At 45.2% G+C, this 12,073-nt stretch overlaps 1 protein-coding gene across 1 annotated transcript in view; it reads right to left on the reverse strand.

Annotated features, from left to right (window-relative positions):
- The window catches only part of GLP2R (glucagon like peptide 2 receptor), a 67,078-nt gene extending 55,239 nt beyond the window's left edge, over positions 1-11,839 (reverse strand). Inside the window, exons 1-3 of the mRNA XM_055257273.2 lie at positions 11,511-11,839; positions 3,848-3,935; positions 1,309-1,413 (exon numbers count right to left, since the gene is read on the reverse strand). Of these exons, the coding sequence (XP_055113248.2) occupies positions 1,309-1,413; positions 3,848-3,935; positions 11,511-11,699 (382 nt within the window). The 5' untranslated portion in view covers positions 11,700-11,839. The remainder of the gene's footprint in view (positions 1-1,308; positions 1,414-3,847; positions 3,936-11,510) is intronic.
- Positions 11,840-12,073: the final 234 nt, after the last annotated feature.

The raw sequence follows: 12,073 nt of genomic DNA on the forward strand, positions 1-12,073 counted from the left end.
TAGTTGTCCTTATATTTGCCGGTGGTCTATGGTCAGAGGCAACAGGAATCTAACCCGTAATCACCTCTCTCCTCTTCCAGAATAAAATAACCAAGAGGTCGGGCTTCTGGGGCCGGTAGGGATGGGATATTATCCTAGGTATCTAAGTAATGTTTACTTCCTTGAAACAGCATCAGAGCAAGCTAAGTGGTTAAATTCTCCATCCAAGTCCCATGGGAGTTAAAAACACTAACCGATTGGCACCTCCTTTCGATGTGAATGCAAAGGGTTCTTTGAAAATCCTTCCTCCCCATCTAACAAGCCAAAAATTGTGTGGAGGTTAGCATCCCAATCTTTCTCCCCGACCTGTTTCTCCTCTCCATGACAGTGGCCATTCTTACCCCCACTGCAGCCAGATTTAGTGGCTGCTGGATCTGTATTCTAGAAGCTTCAAAGTAGGAGAGCTACTTATTTGTAAGATCTAAAAATCAAAACAATTGAACTCATGGACATAGAGAGTAGAAGAATGGTTGCCAGAGGCTGGGAAGGGTAGTGGGCGGCTGGGACAGTGGAGGTGGGGAGGGATGATGGGTACAAAAAATAGAAAGAATGAATAAGACCTACTCTTTGATAGCACAACTGGTGATGATAATCAATAATAACTTAATCGGCCAGGCGTGGTGCTCACGCCTGTAATCCCAGCACTTTGGGAGGCCGAGGCGGGTGGATCACCTGAGGTCAGGAGATTGAGACCATCCTGGCTAACACGGTGAAATCTCATCTCTACTAAAAATACAAAAAAATTAGCCGAGTGTGGTGGCGGTGGGTGCCTGTAGTCCCAGCTACTCGGGAGGCTGAGACAAGATAATCGCTTGAACCTGGGAGGCGGAGGTTGCAGTGAGCTGAGATCGTGCCACTGCACTCCAGCCTGGGCGACAGAGTGAGATTCCATCTCAAAAAATATATATAATAGTAATAATAATAATAACAATCGTCCATTTTGAAATAAAGAGTGTAATTGGATTGTTTGTAACTGAAAAGATAAATGTTGAGGGGATGGATATCCCATTCTCCATGCCTATTCACATTGCATGCCTGTATCAAAACATCTCATGTACCCCACAAATATATATACCTACTATGTAACCACAAAGATAAATAAAAATAAATATATACATACATACATAAAAATAAATGGAACATCCAGGAATAGAAAAATTACAGAAGGAAGATGTATTACTGAGAGCTTAGACGGGGACTGTTTGTGGGGGAAGAGAACTTCACAAAAGCACTTGGTTGGGGAAAATTGGTAAAAATAAGACTTATTACCTTCACTCCACCAAGGTAAGTATGAAGGGCAGGGTACAGAGACATTTCCAGGAGAAGAATGAGGCCAACACACGTACTGATCAAATGTCCCGTTACAAAATATGCCTATAGAGAGAAGAAGGGTGTGATGAACATCAGCGTTTCAGCACAGGGATGCCACTGATGGAGGCAGAGGCACCATGGGAGCCCACCTTCCTGGCACTGGAAGCTGGTGTAACCTGTGCAGAAACCAGCACGGGTGTCCCACTCTCTAGATGAGCCAAGGATGGGGAATGATTTGGGGACCACAGGAATGCTGAATGCAGTCCCGAACAATGTGCATTTGTCTGCCCAACTTGACTTCCGGTCAATTACATCAATGTACACATCATGCTGATCTTGCTTTATTTGACATGAACTAAACTTTCTTTCTTCTTCTTCTTTTTTTTTTGGAGATGGAGTCTTACTCTATTGCCCAGGCTGGAGTACAATGGCGTGATCTCGGCTCACCACAACCTCCATGTCCCAGGCTTAAGCAACTCTCCTGCCTCAGCCTCCTGAGTAGCCCGGCTAATTTTTGTGTTTTTAGAAGAGACAGGGTTTCAGTATGTTGGCCAGGCTGATCTCGAACTTCTGACCTCAAGTTATCTGCCCACCTCGGCCTCCCAAAGTGCTGGGATTATAGGCGTGAGACACCACACCCAGCCGCCGACATGAATTAAACTTTCACAGAAACTTGAGGACAGGAGGACACTTGGAGGCTCAGCCAGTGCCTTATGTTCCACAGTCAGCTAAATCATCATCAAACCTTCACCAGTTAGATCCCAGGACACACTCACGCTGTGAATGTGCAAAATGACCAGTGGAATAAGGAGGATCAAGATCAAGGTCCTTGGTCACACATAACCAACACAAGTACTATATAGTTATATCTCTCCATTTGCCATATCTCTCCATTTGAGCACTAATTCAATGATCATTATTAGATACCTGGACCATCTCAGGGGATGATTTACCCTGGTGTTTGGCAACGGGAAGCAACAAACTTAAAACTCTGCCTTATGGGCCTCCCGGAATCAAATGGAAGTATTTCAGACTAGGTCCCAAACTTCTAATATTGCAGGCTCCTGACTCCGGGAAGCCAAGCATCATTCCCACCATCTGCTCCCTATTAGGCTAAAATGGCCAGGATTCTGGATCACGAGGTCAGGGGATCGAGACCATCCTGGCCAACATGGTGAAACCCCGTCTCTACTAAAAATACAAAAATTAGCCTGGAGTGGTGGTGGGCGCCTGTAATCCCAGCTACTCGGGAGGCTGAGGCAGGAGAATCACTTGAACCAGGGAGTTGGATGTTGCAGTGAGCTGAGATCGCGCCACTGCACTCCAGCCTGGCAACAGAGTGAGACTCTGTCTCAAAAAAAAAAAAAAAGGCCAGGTTTCTGGCATTGAAATCTTAGAAACACCATGGTACTAGGTTATGAGCTGGCCTGAGACACCATGTCGACCTGGCTGCCAGGTGTCAGCACCCAGTCTGGGTAAGGCAGTGCTCACCTGAGCTGTGCATGGCATGGCTCTGGATGAAGGCCTGCCTTACCTTGACCTCAGAAAGCAGTGTTCTCCAAAGCGAGAGGTGGTTCCTGCAGCTGATCTCAAGGCTTGACTACCACCTGCCTGGGCCCATGAGGTCTTCAAAGGGAGCTGGGAAGGGCTTGAAGCCTGGGACTGCCTTTGGGTGAAGAAAGAGAGAGTTCACAGTGTCCTGTCAGTCTCAAGGCCTCTGAATAGAATGATCTGAAAGCAGCCAGAGCCGGGGATTGTCCTCAGTGGGCTCAGAGGCAACGGGCCAAGATACTTTCTTCTTTTTTTCTTTTGGAGGTGGGCATGGTGCACCTGGCTGCACCCGAAGAGTCAGCCTGCAGACAACAATTACATACTCGCTAGAATGTTCTGAACTTAGTGTAGGCTTGGATAAGAGAAATGTTACTATTCAGATTTAGTTAATGCCCTAGGAGACGGGAGACCCCCACCCCCATTCCTTTAACAGATTCCCAGGCTAATCTACAGCAGCTAATCATGTCATATGATCAGGTGATGAGTGTGCCATGGCAGATGGCTTTTATCAAAGATGGCCACATCCACATACATGTGGTTTCATATGTTTCCTTACAGTGGGGCATGGGATCTGTGTTTCTGTACCGTTGGCCTGAGTAGAGCTTTGTAGCTGTCTGACCAGTTGAACATGTCTGACCAGTCGAAGTGGTCTTGTATGACTTCCAAGGCCAAGTCATAAAAGGCAATGTGGCCTCTGGTCAGGCAGGCCCTTAGAGACCCCACCATCATGCTGTATGGAAGCCCCGGCCAAGTGTAGAGGCCATGGGAGTCTTCTAGCTGAACTCCAGATATTATAGAGCAGAAACATGCGATCCCCAGTGTGCCCTGTCTGAATTCCGCACCCACAGAAACTATGAGAGGTAATAAATGACTGGTGATTGTTTTCAGCTGCTAAGCTTTGGGGCAATTTGTTACACAGCCACGGATAACTAATACACATGCTCACCGGAAGGTTCCTGGAGTAAGTCTCTCAGACACGCCTGTTTGTACTGAGTCCACTTCCGAGTCGTTTCCTCCAGGAGGGATCCTGTAACCTGAGCAAACAAAAACATGGTCACCCCCAGTGACCAAGCACAGATGTGGCCTTGTTTTCACTTCACACCATGATTCTCCAACCTTCCCACTGAAGTGGCCCACAGCAAAGAGACAGCATTTCTTCAGCATCTTATATTCTATCTTAAGAGCACATACACATTTTACATTCACTCCATAGTCTAATCATATTGGCTTTAATACAAATATGAAAAAAAATTAAAAACCCTTAAGTGAAGTTGACATTTCAAGAGTACGCAACATTCTTATCCTAAACTTTTGCATCCTCCCACATGAATAGTTGCATGCTTCTAAGACTATGTAGATCCCAAAGAGAGATGCATCACACTAAGACGCAACAATGTGACTGAAGGACCAGAGGATTGCAGAAGGCTGCATTGCCCAGGTATCTGCAGGACCAAAGTCAAAGTCTCAAAGGCTCTGAGTAGACAGATTCTCTGCTCTGGAGGTGACCATGAGTTTTTCTGCTCAGGTTATAGGATCTTTTCTTTTCTTTTCTTTTCTTTTCTTTTCTTTTCTTTTCTTTTTTAAGACGGAGTCTTAATCTGTTACCAGGCTGGAGTGCAGTGGTGCGATCCCAACTCACTGCAACCTCTGCCTCCTGGGTTCGAGAGATTCTCCTGCCTCAGCCTCCCCGAGTAGCTGGGACTACAGGTGCGCACCACCGTGCTCAGCTAATTTTTTTGTATTTTTAGTAGAGATGGGGTTTCACCATGTTGGCCAGGATGGTCTTGATCTCCTGACCTCGTGATCTGCTCACCTCAGCCTCCCAAAGTGCTGGGATTACAGGCGTGAGCCACTGCGCCTGGCCCGGATCTATTCTTGCGAAGTCAATTCGGAAGTGGGTTCAGTACAAAGAGAAGTGTCTGAGAGACTTATTCCAGCAACTGAGGACTTGGGATTTTTTTCCTTTCTAATATTGACTATTTCATGCCATTCAACCTTGAAAATACAGCACGTTTTGGACTTTCCAGATAACTGGGCTGTGTAACGGCTTCTAGTTGTGTACCTGTACCACTTCTTTTGATTTTATTTTTATTTTATTTATTTACTTTTTTGAGATAGGGTCTCCTCACTCTGTTGCCCAGGCTGGAGTGTGATGGGACAATCTCCACTCACTGCAACCCCTGCCTCCCAGGCTCAAGTGAGCCTCGCACCTCAGCATCCTGAGTGGCTGGGACTACAGGCACACGCCACCATGCTTGGCTAATTTTTTTTGTTGTCGTTGTTTAGATGGAGTCTCCCTCCATCGCCCAGGCTGGAGTACAGTGGCGTGATCTCGGCTCACTGCAACCTCCACCTCCTGGGTTCAAGCAATTCTCCTGCCTCACCTCCTGAGTAGGTGAAATTACAGGCGTGGCTGGCTAATTTTTGTATTTTTAGTAGAGACAGGGGTTCACCATGTTGATCAGGCTGGTCTTGAACTCCTGACCTTGTGATCTGCCCTCCTCGGCCTCCCAAAGTGCTGGGATTACAGGCATGAGCCACCGCGCCTGGCCCTAATTTTTGTATTTTTTTGTAGAGACACGATTTCGCTACATTTCCCAGGCTGGTCTCAAATTCCTGGGCTCAAATGATCCTCCTGCCTTGGCCTCTCAAAGTGCTAGGATTACAGGCATGAGCCACTATGCCTGGGCTTCTTTTGATTTTAAAAAGGGCTTTCTCTTCTATTGTTCATCAGGCACCTATTGTGGGCCAGGCCTTGTGTTAAGGAGGAATTAAAAAGGATACAGAGATGAGTGAGACACAGCCCCTGCCCTAAAAAGGACTTAGAATCTGCTCCAGAGACGGCAGCTATATAACTGGCTGGCGTGCAAGGCCAAGGGCATTCTGGGTCTGTCGTCCTTAGCTTCCCTACGAGCTTCTACCATGTGTGGCTCAGTTCTCTCCATTACAAACCTGAAACCAGGAGTCGTCCGCAGCAGTTCCCTTCCCCTTGTCCAGGTTCCATCGACCCCACCTTCTTAACATCTCTCTTGTCCAACCCTCTCTTCCCTTTCCTCCTCTGGCCTGGTGCCACCATCCACCCTCCACCCTGCTCCACAGTGACAGGAGAACAGGCCAGAGCTGAGCACAGGGCTCTCCTGCCTACAGTCTTCCACTTAAGGCCTGTGGCCTCAGGATTTAGCATCTTAGCCATCCTTGTCCCAAGTCATGCTCCCTCATGACTTCTCATCCTTGCACTTCCCACTGGCACTCGCTTCTGCCCTCATTTTCACCTGGTGAACCCCTATTCATCCTTCAAGGCCCAACTCAAGCCTAGAGACCCTTGGCCATACTTAATCGCTCATCTCCCTGAGTCTTGAGCTTGTCACCCTTACCCTGCATGACCGATCCCTATGGCCCATCACACTGCGATGTCATTGGTGGGCCACTTATCCATCTTCCTCCCTACTCCATAAGCATCTTGAGGACTGAGATGTGTCTTTCATCTCTGAATACAAGCCCCCAGCACAGGGCCGGAGTTAATGCTCTTGCCGTCCTTCATTTTCAGAGGCTCACTTGTGGGGTGGAGGATGAGGAAGGGTTCAATAAATGATCTGGGCTAAGATCACCCAGTTAATCATTTGGCTTTAAGGTTTTCTCTCTTCTCACAAGGGGCAACAAACTAAAATTCTTTCTAGGGCCAGGTAGATTTAGGGTTATCCCAAAAGAATGAGGTAGGACCGGTATACCAGTAGGGAGTGCAGCAACAATCCCACAGCCAACTTTTTGAAGAAGAGCTAATGTGGTCATCATTAGACCAGCAGTTCCCATACTTATTGACTCAGTAATTTTTCCACAGTACTTCTAGGCCAAAAGATATATCTAAAGCCCCACTTATTAAGTAAGTAAGTCCAAACAACTTAATAAATATTTATGCCTTAACAGCTTAGTACCTGCTGTGCATTGCACAACTTCTCAAGCTTTAGGATCAGATCAGATGCCACCACCTTTATTTCCTGTTCCACACTGATTTTTGTGCTATACTTGCTTTTTAATCACAGGACCTGTGGAAAACCCAGCTTTGCAAAGAAACAACATCATCAAAAGGGAGGAGGTGGTATCTGATGTTAACACCCTGAATGCCTTGAGCTAGTAGTTTGCACAGTGTCTGGAAAATGCTACATATCACTGTACTTCCCTTGAAAAATTAAAATATCTCATAGCACCACTGTGAGTTCACAGTAGTGCCCTGGGGCATACAAGCACACACTTTGAGAACCATGCAATTATCCAGTAAGTAGTAATAATGATACAATAATTGGCATTTATCCCTTGATTTCAGTTTTCTATGAGTTTGGAATCTCTATTAATATCTCTCTCTGAGTTATGGCCCAAAAGAAAGCATGTAAATTCTTAACATATTGTTTAAAGAAGTAAACATCTTTAATGGCACTATAACTGACTCTAAATCATTTTTACAAATTCAGCAGATGAGTTGCTAACCAAATAATAAGCTTCTAGAATCCTCCAAGTCATCAGTGTAAGATCCATTGGTGGACAAAGTACTATTTATGACCCCAGGGACCTCTCCGGGACCTGATTAAGGAAGAGACAATAAAATCAGTCTCTGGAGTAATGTTCCCCTATCCTCCATTCTTTGCCACGGCCAATGGCCATAGTCAAAAGCAGAAAAACAAACTAAAACTAAAAAGTACTGAATTTTGTCAGTCTAGGGGAGCTGGACAAACTCAGACTGTCTTCCCAGTCCTTGCCCTAAAGACATAAAATACACAAGAGGTACATCCAAGTTCAATCACAGCCAGATTCCCAAAGTCATGAGGAAAGAAGATATATGGGTGAATTTTTTTCCAACTGGAAAAGTCCAGCTTGACCTTGATTCCTCTTCCCTTGCATAGGCAACCAACATCAGCAACGAACTTGGCCGAGAAGGGATTAAGGAAAAGGAAAGAAAAATCCTTATAGTGACTCTCTTTAAATAAATCTGTTTTTCTTTGGTAGAGAAGGAATACACTTCACTGTAGATGAAATAGAAATCACAGCTGTGCAAGAAGGGGAGAAGGTGAAATTATCATCTCATTACTCAGAAATTACCGTCTACTTCCAGATTCTTCTCTCTGTGAATGAAAGACACATTCATTGTCTTTCTTTTCTTTTTTATTGTGACTTCAAAGGGAATAATATTGTTTCAAAGCCTTTTATGTTTCATTAGAAGACCCATATTGTGAATATATTTCCATTTCAAGAAATAAATAATAAATGAAGTAAAGCATCCTTTTAACAGCTACATAATATTCTATGAAAAAAATGTGATATAATTTAGTTTTTAAATCCTCTAGCATTGAATGTCTATGTTGTTTTAAGATGTTTGCTGACATAAATGATGCTGTGATTAAAATCTGCATAGTTGAACATTTGAGAGCACATCTTTATTTCTTAGAAATTCTTTGAATTTGAATTTCTGGGTCACAGAATACACATAGTTTTAAAGGTTTTTGATTGCCAAACTGTCTACCCTCACCAAAAAGAAAAAAAAATTAAAAATTTTAAATATGCACCATTTTACCCTCCTGCCATCCATGTATAAAAGGGCCACAATGTACTTCTGAAAAATCCTTAGATAGTTTATGTTTTTGATGCCAAAGCAACTGTTAAATAACTTAAATGAGTGTGGGAGAGACTGGTGTGGGGATAACACTACTTCCCTGCTTGAATTTAGAAACTAAACTATCCCTGAGAATTTCTCATTAAGTGAATTTTTTGAAGACTTCCTGCCAGAACACACACCACAGTCATTTATATTCCATGCAGGGAAAGAGGCTATGAGCAGAATTCATCATGAAAGTCTTCACAGAGCCTTGTAATATAAACATCTAGAAAAGGAATATGGGGTTAAAATGGAGAACCAAGAGTTAGGCCATCAGAATTACAGACACACACGGAGGACAGACAGCCAGAAAAGCTCTGAAAACGCAGACTGGGTGGCAGAGAGTGGAAGCAGACGCTGCCAGCAGACATGTTATTGATTATAAAAATACCAGACTGAAAGGGCCAAGGTGTGGCTTTCTCAGCCTGGTAAGCTGGCCTGAGGCTCTGCAGATTCCGCTGTTGCAACATAAATATTCATACATCAACAACTCCCAAGAGCACTCCAGAAGAAAAAACACAGGGCTTCGGACATCCCGGGCAGGCACAACGGCTCCAGTGCTCAGGAGATACAGCATCGAAGGCAACCATTTAACTCCTCTGAAGCTTAATTTGCCCATCTGTAAAAGGGGCTCAGTAATTACGCTCTTCTCAGAGGCTTGTGTGTTGACGATTAAGTAAGATGATGTGCGAGGAAGCATTTTGTGATAATATCCCGAGCACTGTCTCAGGGCTTGGCATGTGGTTGGCAATCCACATTTGTGAACAAAACTACACGATAAGCTGGATACACTCACTCAGTGTTGATATGAGATATCCAGAGAATGGAAGCAAGGATGAGTGTTCTGAATCAACTCTCCCACCACTGGCCCCACCACTAACAGACTGAAGTCCTGGGACCAGAGGCAGGCCAGGGCCACCTGCTTTAAGGATGTTCTGGTCACTCGGGGAGAGGCTGCCATGATGGCAAGAATTCCAAGAAACCATTGATTGGGCTCACATTTACAATCCATGAGGGCCTGAAGGCAGCCTCTAGGGGATCCTGGATGTAGGAAATCTGGCAGGGGTTATCTGCCTCTTTAGCCCCAGGCTTGCAGCAAAGAAAGCCTGAGGTGAACCCTCATGAGATCTGGTATCACAGCTTGCCCTACATGGGGACTGGAGGGGTTTAGAATTCTAAGACCGTGAACAGGGACTCACCCTGCCCATGGAACAAAGGAGGAAGACAGCCATTCCTTTTTTTTTTTTTTTTTTTTTTTGAGACAGATCCTCACTCTACTGCCCAGACTGGAGTGCAATGGTGTGATCTTGGCTCACTGCAACCTCCACCTCCCGGTTCAAGCAATTCTCCTGCCTCAGCCTCCCGAGTAACTGGCATTACAGGCACACACCACCATGCCCAGATAATTTTTGTATTTTTTAGTACAGACGGGGTTTCACCACATTGGCCAGGCTGGACTTGAACTCCTGACCTTGTGATCTGCCCACCTCGGCCTCCCAAAGTGTTGGGGTTACAGGCGTGAGCTACCGTGCCTGGCCTGAGCCATTCCTTAAGCTACTTTCTTTACTCAGACAAGTGGAACTGGGGTTCCTTCCCATCATCCTTTTATACTGCCCATAGCCCAGTATCCAAATGGAAACTTGGAAAGAGGACAAAGGTCTAATCTTCTTCGATAGAATAAAGCAAGCTACCAGCATGCCCAACTACAGAGGATAGTTAAATACATTACAATAAATCCTTAAAGCCCTTAAATATCAGACCATGGATCTACACCTACTGACATGGACGAATGTTGCTCAACTTCTCTGAGACTCAGTTTACTCACCTGTAAAAGGGGGTTAACAAGAGAACCTCCGTCTACAGGGTTGCTGAGAACACAGAAGGAGATAATATGAGGAATGGGGGGCACCTGGCACTCAACTCAGTGCAGAGCAAGTGTTCCATAGTAATGTCAGCTGTGTTATTAGTGTATTTTGTTATGAAGAAAGCAGATTACAAAATAATATTTATAGTATGTGCCTGTGTTTGTTTAAAAAAGAAAAAAACTATATGTAGGCCTGGTACGGTGGCTCATGCCTGTAATCTCAGCATTTTGGGAGGCCGAGGCGGGTAGATCACTTGAGGTCAGTAGTTCAAGACCAGCCTGGCCAACATGGTGAAACCCTGTCTCTACTAAAATACAAAAATTAGCTGGGTGGTGGTGCGTGCCTGTAATCCCAGCTACTCGGGAGGCTGAGGCAGGAAAATCACTTGAACCCGGGAGGCAGAGGTTGCAGTGAGCCAAGATCTCGCCACTGCACTCCAGCCTGGGCAACAGAGCGAGACCCCATCTCAAAAAACAAACAAACAAACAAAAAACTGTATGTAAACAATGGGAGAAAAATGTCTGGAAGTGTAAGCCCCCAAATGTGAATGAGAGTGATCTCTAGCTGTTGGAAGTGGAGTGATTTGTAGTTTGCATTTCACTTCTTTGAATTGTTTTTTTAAAAAAAATTAGCGTTCTATATTTTTGTAATGGAAAGGAAAAAGGAAACAGAAGGGAAAGGAAAGGAAAGGAAAAATAAAAACGGATTTGCTCAACCTAAATACTCAAAGCTGGGAGAATACTGAAGACAAACAGAAGGATATATGCAGCAATTGTAAATGCTATTTGCAGAATTCACATTGACATAGGGAAATGCTTATAACATGATGCGGGGCTGGTTGGGGGACCAGGACACAACATGTTTTATGCTTCCTAATATCAGCTGTTGTAAAAAAAAAAATGCATAGAGAAAAGGTTTGAGGACAATATGCCAAAATACGAACAGTGATTACCTTTGAATGCTAGGATTATGGTGGCTCATTATTTTCTTAATACTGTTTTCTCTTTTCCAGGTTGCTTACATAAGGCCTAAATTGCTTCTTTAAAAAAAAAAATCAGGAAATACAACTGATAATAATAATAATAATGAACTGCTCTTACTTGCTTGATGGAAACCAGCAGGACCAGGGTGAGGAAGGGCCTCCCAGGGGCCCAGAGAGAGCACTTCCTGTGGAAGGAGAGAGGAGTGGTCCCCCCGGGGGCGGGGATGCCCATGGGCAGCTCGGGGACGCCAGGCAGGAGTCCCACGCTTCCTCTCCCAGGCCCTGCCCTGCTCGATCCCAGCTTCATCTTCCTCGTGCACCTTCACAAGTCGGGGTACATCGCTCTAGCCGTCCAAGATGCACCGCAGGCAGTCTGCTTTTGCATTCCTCTTGGTCCAGAGAGGAAATGTTTGCACAAATCCTCTCCACACTGCGCCGAGAGTGTCTGAGGCGGTCTAGAGCAATCTACGGAGTCTTCAGAGTTTCCTCCTCAGCCCTGGCTCATCCCCCGCCCCTGCCCCCCCAAAAGCAGGGAGATTTTTCCCAGACCTTCCCTAAGTCAGCTGTGCTTTCTGGGACTTCCTCGACAGGCCGAGGAGAAAGAACAAGGCGGTCAGCGGGCTGCACCCTGAAGGTTCTGCTCAATGCACAAAGCTGGCTGAGACAGGCTGGGGTTTGAGC

This window comes from Symphalangus syndactylus, chromosome 20 (genome assembly GCF_028878055.3).
Source record: "Symphalangus syndactylus isolate Jambi chromosome 20, NHGRI_mSymSyn1-v2.1_pri, whole genome shotgun sequence".
Taxonomy (NCBI): domain Eukaryota; kingdom Metazoa; phylum Chordata; class Mammalia; order Primates; family Hylobatidae; genus Symphalangus; species Symphalangus syndactylus.